Here is a 19,525-nt window from a genome sequence, read left to right as displayed (position 1 = left end):
GATTTTTTTCAACATACTATACCAGAGATTCCCAATGACGAATCGAAGGCGAGAGAAACGGAGAGGTGCGTTGGGGAGAGACCGGGCGAAGAAATCGAGCAGGAGTCAGAGAAAGATGAGACGGAGGAGACCGAGATTTTGGAATCCTACATCAGGATGTCCTGGTTATTTCAGAGTGAGACCTTGAGGTGGTCTGCTATTAGCCTGTTTTAAAATTATTTTGCAACAATGCACCATTTTCTCTAAAATCTCATTTGAAATTAGACAAATTGTCTCATGAATGTGATTTGAAGTGAGATCATTAATGAGATCCACCTCTTCCCAAGTTCCTAGACACTCGGGAGCCCACTCCCAAGGCTGACCTTCCAATCATCTAACCCTAACCCTAACCCTTATCCTGTGCTTAAATTAGACAAATTGTCTCATGAATGAGATTTTGAAGGGCTTTAATTTTGGAATTAAAGGTGTTTCTTACTTGTTTGTTGACAGTTTACTACAGCAATTTAGTATTCCACTTCAATAAAGTTGAAGAACATGAGAGACCGATTAGGGAAACAACCTCAAAACTGGATCCTATATTTCCCATAATGGAACAAATAGCGTCTTTTCATTAGACCCCCCCTTATCTGGCAAGTGCCCACATATTTAAATTTCATGGCCCAAGTTTGGAACACAGGATTTCTGTTAAGACACTTGGGCCAAATCCCAATGTCCTCCCTTATGGACCCACAGACTTTGAGGCGCGCTCCCGCGAAGTCCGTGAGGGTTTAGGGCTGTCCCACTGTCAAATCGTCAAGTGTATGAGGGCTCTCTCACAGACATTTTGAGCCCTTTATGAACCCTTTCCTATGCTGACTTAGCCGAAGGGAATTACCCACAAATCATTGCAATGTGACGTTAAACACGGGGTAACCAGTGGACGCATGGAGACAAAACAAAACAAAGAGGACGGCTCACGTGTTTTCAGCCTGGAGTATTACATGTACACAGAAACATTAAGGGTTAAAGATGGAAGAAAAAATAAACATGAAATCAGAGATTATTTATTTATTTATTCGTCAAATATTAGATTTTGTCATTGAAGCTGACAAAAACGAGTAAATAGATGATATGAAATTACTTCTCATCTTGTGAGTAAAGAGCCTGGAAGACTTTCAAATCAGGGAGTACAAAGTATAAAATAAATACACACAATTATACATCATATTTGTTGTCGTTTTCATGGTAACGTGATATGTTGCAGCAAAGTGCGGTCCCATTCATATTTACACCATCTCAAGCCGTCACAGTCTCTCACACTCACCCACTTACCAGGTGACGTCAGTAAGTCCTTGAGGGTTTAGGGGGGACATTGGGATTTGGCCTTTCTTTAATATATAAATAACAGCACATGTCAACATTCGTGACAACAGCAATACAGGAACATACAAAATACACCAACAACTAGGTTAACATACACCCTCCCGCACTTTGTGACACGGTGGTTTAGCGGCTTGACACTGTTGATGTGGTTGTTATTTTCACAGGTGACCTTTTCCATTACTGAACTGGGTTGTTACGGACACGTCTCATCACTCTGTAGCAGACTGCACGGAAAGTAGTACAGAACAACACAAACTGCCTTTTACACCCACAGGGGAAATATTTACATGTGACCAATAGGGAAAATCATCAGATAAAGAGATAATCTATTCTTGGGATATTTTAAAGCTAAGCCCATTTGTGACGCTTCTCCTCACTTCAGGACATTATCAATGTAGTTTAGATATATTATATGATTGTTAAAAAAAACCTAATCTATACGACAACCTTACTCGAAACTGTGTTAATGCAGTTTATGCTGCTGGCTACATGTACAAGATGAATCAAAGGCAAGGTGCTCTGTAGTTCAAAGGTTGATTTATTTTCCCTCGTAGGGCTCTATCTAATAATTATTTTCATTACTGATTAATCTACCTATTATTCTATTATATAAACAATGACAATTAACATAATTCCCTTTAAGCCCAAGGTAAATATATTATAAAAGGTAAATAAAAGTATTAAAATAGTCCAAATCCCCAAAGATTCACACATCACACTTATAAAAAAAACAATAAATGTCAAATGAATTCACTTAGTACTTTATTATATTCATACACGTCAAAGTGTATATTCATATTCTATATTAAAGCAATGGAATAAAGTGGAACTAAAATCAGCAATTACATTTTTGGCTTAATCCTAATAAATATCCATAGATTATGATTGAAGTATGTTATAAGAATATATAGTGAATATAATATAGGGTGGATATTAGTTAATGATTTCTAGTAACTAGTAGCACTAGCAGGGATTTGCGCTAACTATTAAGGTATAAGTGTGTTTTTTTTACAATATTAACCTGCTATAAATGTGTTATTAAAACCGTCCAGAAAATCACTGGTGCCCGTCTGAGCGTCAGTGATATCTGTGAGGTGAGGTGCCCGTGTAGAAGTATCCGCTGACGTACAACTAGACTACAGAGAAGCTTCCTTCCTCAGGTTGCAAGACACCTCAACTCATCCTCCGTACTTCGCCAACAAAAAAAAAGAAAAGTGTTTTGTTTTTTCTTTTGTACCATAAGGGAATTCCAACTTTAATTTCATTGAATGACAATAAATGAACCTTAAACCTATCACATGCTCTGAATTCAATTTGAGTCTTGTGTTGGTAGTCGATGTAATATTACATAATGCAGAGCGGAGTACGGAGTGTTCTAATTATTGTAATATAGTATATACTATATACAAAGTATTTGATACAAATATTTGTTATGTGATTTAGTTCTAAGTTCTCAGCTTTCACTCTAGTGCCAACAGAGTCACATTAAGATGATAGATGATTGCGGACCTCTTTTATTATGAAAGAGATATTTAACTCGGCAGCTCTTAAAGTGGCAATCCTCAACATTTCAGCTTTGGTTGATTTAGAATTTCTATTGGAGTGAAAACAATAGCATTGTGCTCAGAGTTTAGCAGTCAGGATCTTTTTTTGGCTGCTTCCAAAATTTCACAATATAATATTTTTCAGAATTGTGTTCAAACAGTTCCATTTTTTTGGTGTACAAATATCTGTAAGATTGCCACTTTAATGTTAGTAAACCTCAAAGCTCTGATGGTTTTAAGCACTTCACCTTAACTCCTGCTGATAGTTTTATACTGAAATACAAACTGTTTATGTCATCTAAGTGCAGACAAAGTCTTAACTATACAAGGCATTAACAGAAATTGCTAAACTTCCATAAAGCCCGGGTATGTCTATACACATTACAGATGTACCATGTGATTATATGTGATTATACACAACCTTGTGCACCCGTCATAATGTGACAATTGATGACATTCTTAATGTATAGTTGAGATATGATATAATATAATATTGAAGTCATATAATATATGATTAATTATTATAAATATAATAGATATATTATTATTCATTTTTACTTTTGTTTTGGTGTAGCTTCCACAGACTACACCTTACAAGCCTGTGAGGTCTACAATAGCTTTGATGAAAATGGTATCATCTCTCAGATAGGGGCTTTTGCCAGCCAGTTTAGCCAGAGGACAGAAGAGCGGGCAGCCACTGGCGATGTTCATCTCACTGATTGGCCGCTGAAAGGAGGTGGAGGTGACATCAGGGCGAAAAGCATCGATAATGTGCTCCCTGTTGTTCTGATCCAAGAGCATTAGAGTCACCTGGGGGAGAGAGGAGGAGCTTGTTTTGAGCCATTTGTTGCGGTGTTTGTGGATTGAAAATGGGTAGAAAGAGCGTTTGTAAAGTGTTGCTACCTTCTGGCTGAACGGCCATTTGAGCAGAGCGTCGCATTTCCCCCTCATGACGACAAAGAACAGCGACAGGTGTGTTCCTCGACCCGTCCCATCGCCGTTCAAATACAGCCTCAGACACATCTTGTAGCCGTATTTGCTGGAGTAAAACGCTGTGAGGAGAGAAGAGAAGAATCCACAATGTAAACAAGAGCTTAGAAACGGCACCATGTGAGAATAGGCGTGACGTGGTCACTCCCTGAAGAGCAACAAGGGTGTAGGGAAGTAAAATTCCCCTCGACTACACGCCAACACATCATACAAGCCACATGATCTCAGCTCACTCAAACTCAAAAATAACCTTCCAGCTGACACCATGTGTACACAGGACCTTTGAAACGGATGGGTGGTGATTACGTCTCTCATCTTACCTGGTGAGAACATCGCAGGTGTTCGACCGGCCACAGCATCCTGCCTGCGGCGTGAGAATTCAGAGATTTTCCACACAAATATCCCGTCGTAGGTGCAGAACTGCAGTTCTCTCAACAGCTGTTCCGTTTCAGACAGCTGCAAGTCTCTCATGGTGACCGTCCGCTCTAGCTGACGCATTTTATTGGAGAGGTTTTCTATGTTTTCCTGGTCTAATCGATGCTGATGTGAGAAAGCCTCCAACGTGACCGAGTTGCGCTCCACCTCCCGGTTCAAGACACACACAATGTTTTCTAAAGCGTTCACCTGTCAAGAAACAACAAATGCATTTAGATCCTCATTCAAAACCTACAAATATAAACAACAATGAGCATTAAATCCATTGAGACTGACCTTTTTTTCCACATCCACAGACTGCACGGAGGCTGCAGCTCCGGGGCCCATAGCGACTCCCTCCTCAGGAGCCCTGTACAGGCCCAGACCAGAGTCCTCCTGCCACTCTCCTTGACCAGGAGCATCGGCCCGCGTCAGAGACATGGACAGCACCATGGGCAGCAGCAGACGCAAGTGCTCCATGGTGCTGCTGTGCTCATGGTCGCCGAGCTTCCCGTTCTCTATCTGAGAAACACAACGGAGCTCATTTAGCCTTCTATCGTGGTTAAAGCACCACTGAGCTGAAAACTGCAGTGGGTTTTTAATGTAAAAGCATAACATTATATTATGGGGTTTATGTACTGGAATCTTTCCATTTCTCGTTTTAGAAGATGACAGAGGCGTGCTAGCTGTTAGTCCCCGATTCCTTTCTTTATGGTAAGCTAAGCTAATCATCTCCAGAACGTAGCTTAATATTAACTTTGCAGATGTATAAATCTCCTCTAACTCTTGGCCATAAAGTGAATTTGCACGTTTTCCAAAATGTCAAACTTCCTTTAAAACACCTTGAAAACAAGCCAACCTCCAAAACAGTATTTGCATCAATGTTTTTGTGGATCTGCTTCAATAAAAAAAGTTAAGAAAATATTAAAATATGAACAATATATTTGATTAGATTCTCGTACATACCACATGTTTACAGCCCACATCACTGAATGGACAGGCACTCTTTGACTTGGCACAGGATTTGATGTGGTCATTGAACTGAAGGTAAAAAAAGAAGAAGAAAGGGGGTTAAGTAACAATGGACTGACTCCAAACACTGCATCAACTTGAAACAGAAAAGTGAAAGTGAAGAACAGGATTATTAGTCAGAAAGAAACTGGTGGTCATAAAGGGAATTCTAAATCTGCATTTCTTCAAAACTCCAATAAAAAGACTTTCACTGTTGTGGAACTCGCATGCATCTAGTTTCATGCTACATTTACTGTAACTTCTATGTTCTGCCTATTGTTTGTTCATGTGCTTTGGATGATTCAGGGACAGCTGTTTCATGTTAGCTTGAGCTATGAATGCTCTCTGTAGCATTAGTCTATTCAGTGAATATTCTATACTTAGTAAAAAGAAGCTACCTGTCGCTTTATAGTTTACAAGTATAACATCTCAGAGCCTTTGGTCAGAAAGCTGTCAAGCGTCACCATGCAGAGCAATTAATGCTGAGAGTACTTTGAGGAGCAGCTCAAACCTTTTCTCTCGGGACCTTCTTCTTGCCACAGTCCTTGCATTGTAAGGGAAACTTCAAACAGATCTCATCATGGGCCTAAAACACAGCACGCAGGAGCAAGAGAATATTACTTTGTGTCCGTTTAATAAACAACCGACAACTGCTTCACACTCGATAAATCTCCATCTCTCACCTTGATTTCTTTAAAGTTGAAAGTCATTTTGCAGTATTTACAGTTGAGCGTTCTTGCTTCACATTCTCTCTCATTGTGTCTGTCCTTCTCCGTACGAAGGATGGAGGTTTGGCAGGCCTCGCACTGTATCCTTTCAAACTCACAACAGCCTTCGTGCTGAGCCTAAAGATGGAGGACAGATAGATTATTACTACATCCTTACTGCCAGCACGTGTGTGGTATTCATTGTTTTTTTTATAAAGGACATCAGTTGGTGTTACAGCATCCTTGCGTGCAGATGAGCAAACATGCCATTAAAGCTTTTATATAAAAATGGCACACCCTTGTTGAAATGAATGCTCTGAACAAATTTAACTGCCAGTCACGCCTGCACATGTTGACATGTGTGGTACAAGATGTTCTGACAGCTGAAATGTGGAAAAGCAACAACACTTATTGGATTCATTGGAACACCACAGTGCACTGAATCACACAAGTGATCACAAGTAACTATAATTAAGTAGTTATTGGTGTAGTTATGTTTTTTTCTTGTAATTAAATTAACCTACTTAAGTATATTGTGTAAATGCTTAAGTGTTTGTACTTTTGCTCTGAAGTCGGTAGACCTTCAGCCTTTGCGTTTACATACGTAACCTCAAATGTATCTTGCTGTTGGGTAATGGAAATTTTGTATTGTTATGAGTATCTTGTATTCTTATAAGCTTTATAACTTGTTGTGAAATAAACCATCATAAGCTTGCATCATGTAACTTGTGATCCGTGTAGCAGCTGACTGTCTGCACGCACACACATCCTCTTCTTCTGTGTGTTGGATAACAAGTAGCTATTGTATGTTCACATGTTCTAACCCTTAAGGATAGAACGTATCTGTGTGTCTGTTGTTACACAAGCACACAAGCACTAGCACTTCTTATACTTTAACTGCCACAGCCTGAAACAGGATGTTCCAGTACACAGCCCCCCCCCCCCCTATATAACTCTGTATGACTTTAACTCTGTAGCGCACACTTCTACAGACTCTTTGTGACTCTGTAGAACTCTGCCTCTTCTTGCACAAATAAATACTTTTGAAGTTCTGTTTGACGATATTCTATATTTCAAACCATGTTTGTTAAAACACAAAATAATATAAAGCAGAGACAGGTTTTTTTTTTTCAACATCTTGAAACAAACCAAACAGAAGAAGAAGAAGAAGAAATGAAAGTACAAAAAAACAGAAGCGCAAAAAGCAAAGTGTGACAATACATTACTTGGAAAAGAAAACGGGTTTTGAAAGTGTTGCACAAGCTAAAATCGTTTTGAAACCAAACGGTCGAAGGTGGGAGGAGTTTATTCGAAAGGAAGTGATTCTCTTTCATTGTGACTATCAACAGCTCGCTGGAGCCACAGAGCACACCACAGGTAGGCTAGGCTGTTTTTCGCTTTGACTGCTCACTTTTCAAACTTGCTACACTGGAATAACCAAACCAAATATGAATCATCTTTAGTGACTTTCCAGTCCAATCCGTGTCCCTACCGCACCACTCCGATGCCACGTTTAGTCTATTTATCCAGCGACTTTTGGGCGTGCGTGGCTAGTTAACGACAGTGACTAAAACGGCCGCCCACAAATTTACACAGCATAGTAATCATTTCCTCTGGAACTAAAGTCAAATTATATCACGCTTTGAGCACATGGTTGATAGAAGGGAGCGCTTGTGTCTTTACAAGCTAACCAGTCTGAGCCACATTTGCAAATCATGCAAAAAGAATCTCCAGCATCAGCTTGGTGCTCTCTTTTTTTAAACATTCCCTGCCATCACATCGTTTCTACATTTCCTGTGTGAAGCCTGATCTAAATTGGGTCACACAGTTCAGATAAGGAAAACCACAAACAAACAGACAGCACTACAAACATCCTTTTACACAGAACAAGCTTCAGCAACTCTTTACTCAACAAACTAACTCCCCACACAGTAGAAACAAAACTAAAAAGAGATGGGACTGACTCAAACACGAGGCAACTTGTGAGTCAGATGGGGCTTTCTGTAATTATATATACACCACAGCCTGCTGAATGTGGTCTACTGTCTGAACAAGTTCCTGTTATATATAATTAACAGGATAAATGGAGTAGTTCCCTTGTGGACTGGTGCAACTTTAAACCTAGTTTCATAGTCATATAATGGTTAAGGTATCAGCAATCTAGCGGGAGTTGAATGGCCTTTCTTATCCTGGTACTTTCCCACTGAGTTATTGTTGTTATCTGAGCCGGTAACGTGGGGACTTTCCAGGCTGCATGTTAAGTTTCACTTCCTGTTTCTCTAGCACTGCTGCAGCGCATGCAATACAGCCACATTTTTAGATGAAATGCCAACCAAAGGCTGCAGGGGAAAACCATGTGACCCTGACCCGAGAACGCGTAGTAGGTGTCAGGATAAACTCTGGGGCGGTTGGTGGTTGAAAAACATTCTAAAGAATACAGGCAGTACGGGTTTGGGTGGAATAAACCGACACGGTTAAGCCGAGACAGGCGGGGAAAATCACTCGAGTAGAAAGCAGTACGCACACCCACAGTAAGTTAATACGTCACCTCATATTCTTTTATCGAGCCGGTCCATTCACAGCCCTGGTTCAGACACCTGGCAGGCAGACTTGCTATTTCTCGACCGGCTGCATTGTCTGGAAATGCCTGGTGGGGCAAACAAAGAACAGTGGGAGGTGAACTCATAAAGCAATAAACCAAACAGACATAAAAGGCAGCATTGTGTGCTGTGTGGTGAAGGAAAGTCCCATCAGACTGTAGTCATATTTCTATGGTTTGAATCAGACTGGGAGTGAGGAATAGCATACAGATTACTAAGAAGATGTCTCATAAAACTACAATGTTGGCTGAGAAATGACGTAGTTCATAACTTACCTCATTACTATTGAGAATGGAAATAGGTTCCTCATATATCCCCTCCTGGCGGCAGGCTTCACAAGGCTTTGGCCCACAACTGACAAACAAAACAGGTTTGTGACTTTACCGAAAAAACAACTGGTTGGTTCTAGAAACCAGCAACACATTTCCTGCTGATTCATTACAGCAACAGCTGCTGACCAGTATGGCTCACAGCTCAATTAGCAGATTCATTCAATTCAATAAAAAAATACAACAGCAGTGACAGAAGCGTGCAGCGCTGTACGAATAATGCAACTCGCAACCTTTAATGAGGTGCGGGAAATTCATGAAAAAACAAAAAAGTACATGTGGATTTCATTATCACATGATGAATTCTCATGTAGAGGCAGAAGTGGTTTTCAAGCAGCTCGTATGAAATCACCTCAATTTCCCACGAGGGTTAAAATTTAGTACATGTGAAACAACATTTCACATGAAAGGTCACAGGACAGAAGTTTTTAAATCATTCACATGAAATTAAAGAGCTTTTTGATGTGTGAATGTTGGAAGATTAGCAAAATGGGACTCCATTACATACATGTTATTAAGGTTCCCTTTCATATATGGTCTCATGTATCGTTAAAATGATTACATTTTCACCTTATGTATCATGATACTGCCAAAGTATCATTAGACATAAGGTGAATGACCGATGTATTTGTCATAAATTCACAATGCATGAGTCAGTGACAGGAGAAAGAGGTAGAAAAGAAATGGACACCTTTAGAATGAGTCAGCGTGGTCAGATCCTTGTCATTCACTGACTTCAGTACAAAGATTCCAGTCATGTGAGGGATGAGTCTGAACAAAGTAATTCATCTCGGGTGCAAAAAAAATATATCCCCAGTGGCGAGCAGAGATAAGAACACAGGATGTGCTGAAGCGTGTCCGGTAAGAGGGGAAGGATTAGGGGGAGGTGGGGGGTGGGGTAAGGGGTTTGCATGGCACACGGCTGTAGGTGGTCTGAGGACCTCCGGTCTACCTGGTGAGCTGCTTGAAGCAGTGTACACAGAAGCGGTGGCCGCACTGAGCCTGGACGGGCTTCCTCAGGACCTGGAGACACTGCTGACATTGGTACTTATTCTCCATGGGCACCGACAGCACACTGCGGGGTATCCCTGGTAAGGAGTTGGGGCAGTCCAACGAGATTCGGGCCATTCTTCTCCATCAATCTGGTGCTATATCCTGTTGAATGAATACCACACATTACCGTCAACAGTTCAACAGCAATGACCATGTTTTGTGTTTTCTCTGACGTACGCAGAACTACTGACAAATTACCCGTTAATTACTTGCAGTACGTATCTGTAATAACCAGTGTGTCAGAGTTACACCCATGGGAAGGGTCACATGGGAAATTCAGTAGTTGTACCGAAAGCGCAACGTGGGCAGCACCCCGATTGTAGAATGAGAGTGTAAGGCTGATTCATCATTGTGAAACCGTGTACATTTTGGCTGGCTGCATGATTTACATGTCGACATGTTTTTACATGTACATTTGAATAAATGGAACTGTCATAATAAAATATATGCAAATAACACATGGTTGTGTATAAAATCCAAAATAATACGTTAAAATCGTTGAGGCTACAGTGGAAATTGTCTGCAACTAAAATGTTGTGTCTGATGGCTTGCCCTTTCCAAAGTGCATTCCTTATCCATGAGGCAGATATGAGATGCGTGCGAAATCATTCGAGTTGTTGAGATACAGATCATTCTGAAGACATTCTGGTGACAGAGTTGCTTGAGAATGTAGAGCAGTGGTTTGTCAATGACAAAACACTGACACCAAGGGAGATTTACCAATATCAGACAGTTTGACTTTTCAGCACTACTTACTGAATTTGTATATTTCTTTCTGTAAACGAATGAACACTTCCCAAAGAAGTTCAATTTTGTGTCAAACTCAACAGATCCAACAAAACACATTCCAGGAGATGCCAAAACAAAAAGCTGAGCTGCTGGTCACAGCACCACCATGCGTTCAATCTGTCTTGTTACGACATCGATTTTAATGTTTCCAATCTTCCAAACTGTTGCTAGAGGACAGTTGTGTTCAGCTAGGAGTCATAAACGCTACTTGATACATTTTTGCAAACACTTTTGGTTTGAAACGTGTGCACCATTTACTACTCAAAAGATAAGATAAGGCTAATAATTGTGCCTGTGCAGCCATTTAGTAGTTACTATATGCTCTGCCCACAAGACATGCAGTACAACATAATGCACAATAGCTCAAAGTTGGGCGTGGTCCTAATAATAACCTTTACTTGTATGATATCTGTGCTTTACATGAAGTAAAATCTTAAATGTTGATGATTGGAATATTCTTTCCTTTGGCACTACCAAGAGCTACACTCTTTGAAATGTTCAACTGGTGTGAAGTCTCAAGAGTCCTTGAGGTTTTCCTTCCAATAAAACAACGTGTTGCCATAGTAATGTTAAGTGCATCGAGGAACTGTTTCATCAAGTCGCCTATGGTAACAAAGCATTGTTACGCTGACCTTTACTGGTCGAAACTGGTTCTGGTTCAAATATCTACTCTGTTGTCCGTTGCACTATGGACGACCACAGTAATCTGTATTGAGCAGCAACCGGACTTTCCAGCTCTTTGTCACACGGTCAAAAGGTATGAGCCGCTACAGGGGTTGAAGTGCGCTTGGCTAGTGATGCATTATAAGCCATAACCTTATCAACTATAAGAACAATAGAATGGCAATGATAAGATCATCAGCTTCCTACTCAAGAAACAATGCAAGGATTGTTCATCAGATTGAGCTGGAAGTACCGCTGAAGCAATTTCCTGCAGTGCTCTGTGAATGTGTAATCTGTTCGTAGTAAACGATTCATCATTGAAAAATACTGTGTGGGGAAATAAGTGAGGTGTGGTTTCCACATAAACCGATAGATGTCACCATATATTGACAGTTCCCAACACACCCACAGCAAATACTCCATTAGTAATATGCACACAGCTGCTTTTTGTTTGCAGATGCAGACATATGTATGCTGTGTGTGTGCATGCAAGCACGGTGTGCTGCACAACATATAGTTAATGCAAGTGTCTCAGGAAACTCTACAAAGAATACGATCAGACTGCAGCTTTGCATGCCGCGACATGAAAATACAACCTTTGAAATATTATTGGTTGGCTTTAAGGTTGCATGATGATATGTAGTCGATCTGGTTTGAACTCTACCGTACAAACTCAGAAAGCTTTGAGCAATGTTGTCGCACCCTGTTCATTTGCTTCGGTCGTCGCATGTTTTAAAAGAACATTTCAGTCACTGTTAAATTTAACTTCTGTGTGAGTCAAAATGCCACAAATGTTTGTACAAAAATACACAACAGGAAGTTTTCCTGTTCCTATTTCTATATTTGCTAAATGTCCAACCAACATTGTATTGTTTGGTTACAAAAGACACTATTTATCCTGGGGAAACTTTAATTGAAGCCCTTTCCCAGACACAGGAAAATTCCTAAAAAGTATGCGTAAGGAAGTCAGATTGTAAGTGTCTCTGGGATCAAAACTAAGCAGCTATGCAGATGACACACAATTATACTTCTCTATTGAGGCAACTAAACCAGATGACCTATTGTCTGACGTAAAGACAAAACAGAGATACTGCTGCAAGGACCTAAAGACATGTTTCAATTCACATTTCAACCAAGATAATATGAGTTTATATGTCAACATAGAAAATAATACTTGAAATGAATCTTAAGTCCCTTCCATTACATGGTGAAAACGCACTATTGGTTATGTTACAGTGGATATTGATTTGTAAGCCTTCATGTGTCTTCTTCCCCCCTATAGATTACATTATGTCAACCTCAAGAAGAAGGCGAGAAGACACATACTTCACTTCTCAGAAAAACGCCGATGCTGCTTATCACTGGAAAGCCACACGTGTTTTACTGGCACCATTCTCTGAACGCATATCAGATCACCACATCCAGTTAACGATATGTGTCATTATTGCAACACGCAGAAGTAAAACTGTTATGTCATTCACAAGTTTCATAAGTTCAAACATGTCCGAAGGCAAGGCAAGTTTATTTCAACATTTCAACAACAAGGTAATTCTAAGTGCTTCACATAAAAGCATCAAAACATAAGGCAAACGAAAAGGAGATTTAAAAACAATTAAGAACATTCATTGAAACATTAAAAACAGTCATTAAAACACTAAAAAGCAGTGTAAGAAATAAAATGCAGTAGTAAAATGCAGAAATGCAGGAAAATTATTAATATCCTTGAATATAGTTTAATTAAAGGCAGCAAACAGAAAAGTCTTCAGTCTTGATTTAAAGGAGCTGAGGGTCTCAGCAGACCTGCAGCTTTCTGGGACTTTGTTCCAGATATGTGGAGCAGAACAACTGAGTGCTGCTTCTCCATGTTTAGTTCTGACTCTGGGAACAGAAAGTAGACCGGTCCCAGACCACCTAAGGGGTCAGGATGGTTCATAAGGTAGCAGCAGATCAGAGATGTATTTTGGCTCTAAACCATTCAGTGCTTTATAAACCAAAAGCAGGAGTTTAAAGTCAATTCTCTATTGGACAGGAAGCCAGTGCAACGACCTCAGAACTGGAGTGATGTGATCTACTTTCAGAACAGAAAGTAACTCAAAGTGAACAATGATCTAACACCTTATTATGGGCATGAATAAACCCAAACTCTTCTTTAGTTTATGTATCCATTACAACTTTGAGATAATACCAAATACAAACAAACTGAAAACAATTAAAACAAGCCTGTAGAAACCCTAAAATCAAGCATGATGAACAAAACATATGCTGATTTCCTTTGCATAAGACTAACAAAAAGACTCTTTGTACACTGTGGCTGAGAAAGACAGGAACAAGAAGTGAAGTAACATGACAAGCAAACAATGAACACTGGACTCTATCTGGCCTGTGAGTTACACTTGCTGAAAGAAATAACACCAACAGCTGCATTCGCTATCAAAACGCCTTCAGTCTCAACAACCATTACTTTTTGTGTCACAAACAACTGCTCCTCGCTTTTACAGCTAGCAGCAGCCATGTGAAGCCTGAACAAACAGCCTCTCCTCTGCCTTTCTCCCTGGGAGCTCGCCCTTCCCTGTTCGCCATGTTCTTGCAGAAACTGTGAATCTGTAAAACCTCTTTGCGACACTGCACAGAAAACGAAGTCGAATAAATATACTCACCAAGTAAAGAAAGTCTGCCCTATAACGTCGTAATCGCGCACAGCCCAACCTTAGTATTTGTAGCTCAGATACACCCACGAGTGAGTCATTTGACACGGCAGTCACTAGAGACCTTATAAATTACGCTCATCATCTATCTGAGACATTATCTCGTGGGTAGTGACATTTGGACGTAACGCTTTGTGTGTAACGTTTCTTCCTTTGGCATTTGTGTCTTTGGCTAAAACCAACAATGATATAGCTAAACGCTAACTTACACTTCACTTATTGGTTCGTATGAGTGACGTTAGCTAATTTACACAACTTTAGCTAGCTAGCTAGCTAAGTTAGGATGTGTTTGAGCAGTTTACTACTATAGGTTTTAGCGAATTATCTACTCAAAAGAGTAGATCATTATTGTAATTAATAATCTCAGAAACACAGGTTTATCTCGCTACCCTCGGCGTCTTCACCTCGTCTCTGGCGTCAGACAGAAAACGAAACTGTTTGTCCGCTATCGCATTTAGAAGGACAGCTCACCCTTTAGCTGTGTTTACATTGCTACGTGCGCTTACTTTCATACATCGCAGCTGGCGGAGACCGGGGGTCACCCCCTGCATCAGTGCATTCTGACACCGCCCCTTCACCAGGCTGCCCCGGAGTTGAAAGTCAGTGCGGTACCAGATGACGCATGCGCATTAGCGTCCAAAATGTTGCTGCCCGTACTACTAGGTCGCTTAAATCGGCTACACTACATTTTGATCTCCAAAGGTATGAGTTTCTACAGCCAGATAGGCGTTTCTGCGTTATTTGAAAAAGCGAAAAGCTACCACTACGTTTTAAATATATATTGGTAACTAGATGTAAGTTAACTGTTTTAATATAGAAATCCATGAATGTCGAGTTGGTTAAATCATTTACCAGAGTAGACAAACACGAGGCTACACACATAATTTAGTTTGTCTAGTAAGTATTAATGTTAACTGAGAACTACACACAAAATGCACTCACGCATAGGTTATATTTCCCCCCAAATAATACACACTCTTAATCTGAAACATGAGCACAATCTGCCCCAGTCTTGATCCCAGGATGTGTGCTGTATACTACAGCCTGCACAAGTAAACAATAAATGCAAAATTTATTTTTGCACGAGGACAACAAATATCAACTAGTGCATTATAACTTTGTCTTTCCCCGGTAGTGTTAATGTTTCTAACGCTGTTCCACATTGCTGCTCAAGCAGTGTGTGTCCACCAGGTGCACAGTAGCAGCAGTGTGTGTGCAGACAGCTGCTATGATGGGCTGTATCCTGGACATATCCACACCACCCCCTTCCAGAAAGCCATGCTGGCTCTTGGGTCAGGTGTGGCTGCACTACAAGACCCCTACAGACATGGTGAGACTTTTTAGATTTGATTAAAAATGCCTTCACATGTAGCGTCTGATAGCCAAGTGGTTAAAACAGCAACATAAAAAGCCTTCCCATAAACAGTAAAGTAAGGCGGTACAGCCATGGTGCAATAGAAAACCCCTAATGTTCCAAACTTTGGAAATTAATTACAAATCAATCTATTTGGCTGATTAAGATAATCTTTCATACATTGCAGCCTCGTGGAAATAATGAAGTCCATCACTCTAATAAGAAAATGATAAAACACATTCTTCTATAGCTTCTAAACTAAATAGTCTTATCATAGAGTTCGTTGTGTGCTTTTCTGATGGCCTTGTTAGCAGATGGAGTTCGCTGGTGAATGCCACAAACTGTAACTGAAAGCTGTGTGTGTGTCGGTGGGGGGGGGGGGAACCTTGTGATAAAGTGAACCTTGTGATAAGAATACGCTCCAACTGCTTTTTCCAAGGTCAAGAATGAACCCTCAAGCTCAGACCTGGCAACATTATTCTGTTATTTGGTTTGTAAAGTGATTGGTTTTGATAATTAATTGTGTTAAATTGATCTCTATAGCAATTGTATTGTAACTGAATACTAAAATGTATAATTCTAATTGTGTTTGCCTTCATTGGTAAATTACAAGATTAAACTTGGATGTCTCATCTTATTTTACATTTTTCAGTAAAATGAACCCGACTGTTGGGGATTATACTGAGGTTTCGGTTCTCACGTACTGTTTAAGTATTCTCCATCTTTTATTCTCAGGAGACCACTGGTACGCGCTTCTAAAAAGGTCTTGGAAACAGAAATGAGATTAAATACAAAGCGAGGCCATATGTCAGTGCAGTTACCTGAAACTTTCATGGAGGAAGAGAGCACTAACACCTGTCATATGACATTTAATTTAGGGACTGCAGGTGTCTTTAAAGGGCCACACCTGACTTTTAGTCACCAGTATCGTTTAACCTTAAAAAGTGCTGGCTCGTACCATTATTATTATGCATTTTCCCCTGCTGCCTGGTAAACAGGCGTTCTGTTTGTCATCCCTAAACAAAAACCAAGATAATCCCGATGACGTCAGACTTGACAGTTTCAGCCAGACAGTCAGACTTAAGAAATGTCCTTCAAAGCCACAGAACACAATGAACAGCTGTGTTCACAGGCTGACTACTACTCCCACTGATGAGTAAATGGATTCTTATGTGTAAAATGTCTGGAGTGGCCCTTAAATCAAGTACATTTGAGCTATATTACAAACTTCACTTAAGACAAACTGCATATTATTCAACTGTATTATCAATCTAACATATTTTATGATCTTTATGTCAAAATGTATGTTATTCTGGGGCAATCAATTGTAGATTTAGCTTTGCACATTTAACACCATATAATTGCATGAAACTCTACAGACATGGTTGCAGTGCTCGGGGAGACGACGGGACACCTGGCGTTGATGAATATCAGGGACAAGATGAGAAACGACCCTGAAGGCTACACAATCCTTACGTGAGTCCCTGTAACACCGCACAGTAACTCTCTGATTTAGGCACTTTTAAACAGAGTTTTCTCCACCGTGAATCACATTGGATTAAGTCTTACTTGTTACTGACTGGGTATTGCAGAGAAAGGCCCAGGATCCGTCTGTCTACACTTGATCTGAAAGAGCTGGCCTCTCTGCCCGACGGCTCTTTTGGAAGAGAGTACCTTCGTTTTCTAGAGGAAAATGTGAGTGAGACCGATTACATCAGGAAAAACCCATTTCCTCAGAATTGCCTCCTTTTAAGATTCTCTTCTGTCTTCACTCATGCATTCACTTTCCTGTTCTGTCAGCTTGTGACCCCCGACTCAAGGGCAGACGTGAAGTATGTGGACGACGAGGAGCTAGCTTACGTCATGCAGAGATACAGAGAGGTCCATGACCTGCTGCACACTTTACTGGGCATGCCCACCAACATGCTGGGTGAGTCAGTGTTGAAGAAGAATCGCACATGACCTCATTTGTTATCTGTTTGAAAGATAAACAGAACATTCCCCAGAAAAGTGCATACAAATATCATCTGACGTGTCAACCTGACCCAGTCAGCAGGAGGAGGGCCTGACATGATGATGAGAGGATGTGTTTTGTGTTGGTTACGTCACGAAATGAAACTGAAATGGTACTTAAGAATATTAAGTCATTACATTTCAGACCATCACTATCCGGCACAAATGTGGTATCTCCAATAATTTCTCAGTCATTCATTTATAAAGTTTCCCCTTATTTCTGGATATGTCTTTTTCTGCCCCTTGTTGCTGCTTTCAGGTGAAGTGGCAGTGAAATGGTTTGAAGCGGCTCAGACTGGGCTTCCCATGTGTGCTCTTGGAGCTGTGCTGGGGCCTCTGCGGCTGAATGCAAGGTACAATAACCAGTGTTTTCACCAGAGTTTAAACTGCAGTACGGTGCTGATGGACCACGAGACATTTAGTAAGCTCTGTAGCAGTGTGGAGCGGAGGTAGAGTCTGCAACTAATGATTATTTTCATTAGCCAATAATTTGCCAATTATTGTACTTGATTAACAGATTGTTTTATAAGAATTTGTGAAGAATAATGATGTCGATCTCTCAAAGCCTGAATTGACATGTCCAGATTTTTTGAAAGCATTAAAAAGCATTACCCCAACTCTGACAATGCAGAATTTGTTATCAAAGAAATGAACATGTAGTAAACATTCATTAGGTTTTTGTCCGGTTCTAGTGTGAAGTGTCACAAAGGGATAAGAGGAAACACTGTGTTGTACATCATTGTTACTGTTATGATGAACAAATGCCTTTACCTGTAAAGGTAAATGAATTCTTCCTCTTTCAATAACTGAACTTCCTTGTGCTTTTGTGTTACTGATTTATCAGAGGTAAAAATGTTGCATCATGCTGAACCTTTCCTCTCGTTTCACTTTCTTCTAGACGTTTACAGTCGCTGTTCACATCCTTGGGTCCTTGGGCTCTGCAGAATGGTCATCGGTCCCGCTGCGTCCTCAGCATCTTCTACGAGAGACGATGGGCGCAAAGCATCGAAGACCTCCGAAAAGAGCTCAACATAGAGCCACCTCCTGTCATCCTCACTGCTACCAACCGCAGAAACATCTGAGGAAGACAAAAAAAAAATATGAGGACATTTTAAAATTTCCAAACTTAGTCATCTTTAACTTGGAAATGTGAATCATTTGGAGTTAAGTAATTTCAGATGATCACATGTTTGGTTCAACAGGTCATGTTCAGTCGCCACCAGTTGTTGAGAAAGTGTGTATTTGTATCAATTTAAAAAATGCGTTATGTCCGTTATTTAATAACTACCTATATACTGGTGTGAGCTTTAAAAAGTAATATTGGTTTTGATCTAATATAACTTTGATGCCAATATTTGGCAAGTAAAATTGGTATTTTTGTACCGTTTTTCTAATTTATACCGCTGTCAAATTATTGACAATTAGCATCATGTGCACATGCAGCAGTACTAACATTTATGGTTGATAAAAGAGCAGATGTTAGCTTAAAAAAAAACAGTCAGTGCAGCTGTGTCTGTTATCTTATCGCATACTCGGTCATATTCTCCTTTACAGTAATAGTGACGTTCGCAGGAAGTCAGTGTGTACCAGGTGGAAAATAACGCATAATATTGTTCTAGTTAAAAGCATTCTCATAGTTCATAATGTGTTAAATCCACAAATCAGAAAACATGGAGAACCAATCCATTAAATGCTATCGCATCGTACATTTAGTTTAGTGTCGCCGTGCAAATGAATACCTCCCAATTTTGCTTTGGACACAAAATATTTAAGCCATGATTTTACATTGTGGATAAGACTGTTGTGTGATGTGTTTCCCTCCAAATAAAGGATTAAAAAACACTGCATCTTTATTGTTGTCCCACAAATTGATTTCTTCATTTTGGCCTGTTGACCTGCAGATTATATTTGAAGTTACCATGATTCAGAGAGCCCTAAAAAGAGGCAATAACTAAGCCTAAAACACACTAGATTCAAATTGCAATGTTCCA

The 19,525-nt window shown here is 40.1% G+C and overlaps 2 protein-coding genes across 4 annotated transcripts; one reads left to right on the top strand and one right to left on the bottom strand.

Annotated features, from left to right (window-relative positions):
- Nucleotides 1–2,107: 2,107 nt before the first annotated feature.
- traf2b (Tnf receptor-associated factor 2b) lies at nucleotides 2,108–14,194 on the bottom strand. The gene is made up of 11 exons (XM_079179010.1): nucleotides 14,120–14,194; nucleotides 9,910–10,112; nucleotides 8,904–8,982; nucleotides 8,577–8,675; nucleotides 6,005–6,166; nucleotides 5,833–5,907; nucleotides 5,277–5,351; nucleotides 4,608–4,832; nucleotides 4,217–4,520; nucleotides 3,810–3,958; nucleotides 2,108–3,716 (listed from the first exon to the last, which is right to left on the bottom strand). Exons 2-11 carry the CDS (start codon nucleotides 10,083–10,085, stop codon nucleotides 3,498–3,500), a joined length of 1,563 nt encoding a protein of 520 aa, XP_079035136.1. The 5' UTR covers nucleotides 10,086–10,112; nucleotides 14,120–14,194; the 3' UTR covers nucleotides 2,108–3,497.
- Nucleotides 14,195–14,368: 174 nt separating this feature from the next.
- On the top strand, nucleotides 14,369–19,358 carry coq4 (coenzyme Q4 homolog). 3 transcript variants are annotated; one of them, XM_079179013.1, is made up of 7 exons: nucleotides 14,787–14,869; nucleotides 15,342–15,497; nucleotides 16,901–16,997; nucleotides 17,114–17,216; nucleotides 17,322–17,451; nucleotides 17,794–17,887; nucleotides 18,433–19,358. In XM_079179013.1, exons 1-7 carry the CDS (start codon nucleotides 14,809–14,811, stop codon nucleotides 18,614–18,616), a joined length of 825 nt encoding a protein of 274 aa, XP_079035139.1. In that variant the 5' UTR covers nucleotides 14,787–14,808; the 3' UTR covers nucleotides 18,617–19,358. The 3 variants fall into 3 exon arrangements, with proteins under 3 accessions (XP_079035138.1, XP_079035137.1, XP_079035139.1); XM_079179012.1 differs by having other exon boundaries at nucleotides 14,369–14,869; nucleotides 15,345–15,497; nucleotides 17,114–17,451; XM_079179011.1 differs by having other exon boundaries at nucleotides 14,369–14,869; nucleotides 17,114–17,451.
- Nucleotides 19,359–19,525: the final 167 nt, after the last annotated feature.

The sequence above is a fragment of the Pholis gunnellus genome (genome assembly GCF_910591455.1).
Source record: "Pholis gunnellus genome assembly, chromosome: 18".
Classification (NCBI taxonomy): Eukaryota; Metazoa; Chordata; class Actinopteri; order Perciformes; family Pholidae; genus Pholis; species Pholis gunnellus.
The sequence above is the reverse complement of the archived record's forward strand: the minus strand, read 5'-3'. Positions and strand labels throughout refer to the sequence as shown.

Excerpts from the sequence above, each read along its gene's own strand:
- traf2b (XM_079179010.1), bottom strand. The coding sequence starts at position 10,085 with ATGGCCCGAATCTCGTTGGACTGCCCCAACTCCTTACCAGGGATACCC. Across the intron at positions 5,352-5,832 it reads AGAAGGTCCCGAGAGAAAAG|TTCAATGACCACATCAAATC; the intron begins GTTTGAGCTGCT and ends TTTTACCTTCAG. Across the intron at positions 4,833-5,276 it reads ATGTGGGCTGTAAACATGTG|ATAGAGAACGGGAAGCTCGG; the intron begins GTATGTACGAGA and ends TGTGTTTCTCAG.
- coq4 (XM_079179011.1), top strand. The coding sequence starts at position 14,809 with ATGTTGCTGCCCGTACTACTAGGTCGCTTAAATCGGCTACACTACATT. Across the intron at positions 15,498-16,900 it reads ACAAGACCCCTACAGACATG|ACATGGTTGCAGTGCTCGGG; the intron begins GTGAGACTTTTT and ends GAAACTCTACAG. Across the intron at positions 17,452-17,793 it reads CATGCCCACCAACATGCTGG|GTGAAGTGGCAGTGAAATGG; the intron begins GTGAGTCAGTGT and ends TGCTGCTTTCAG.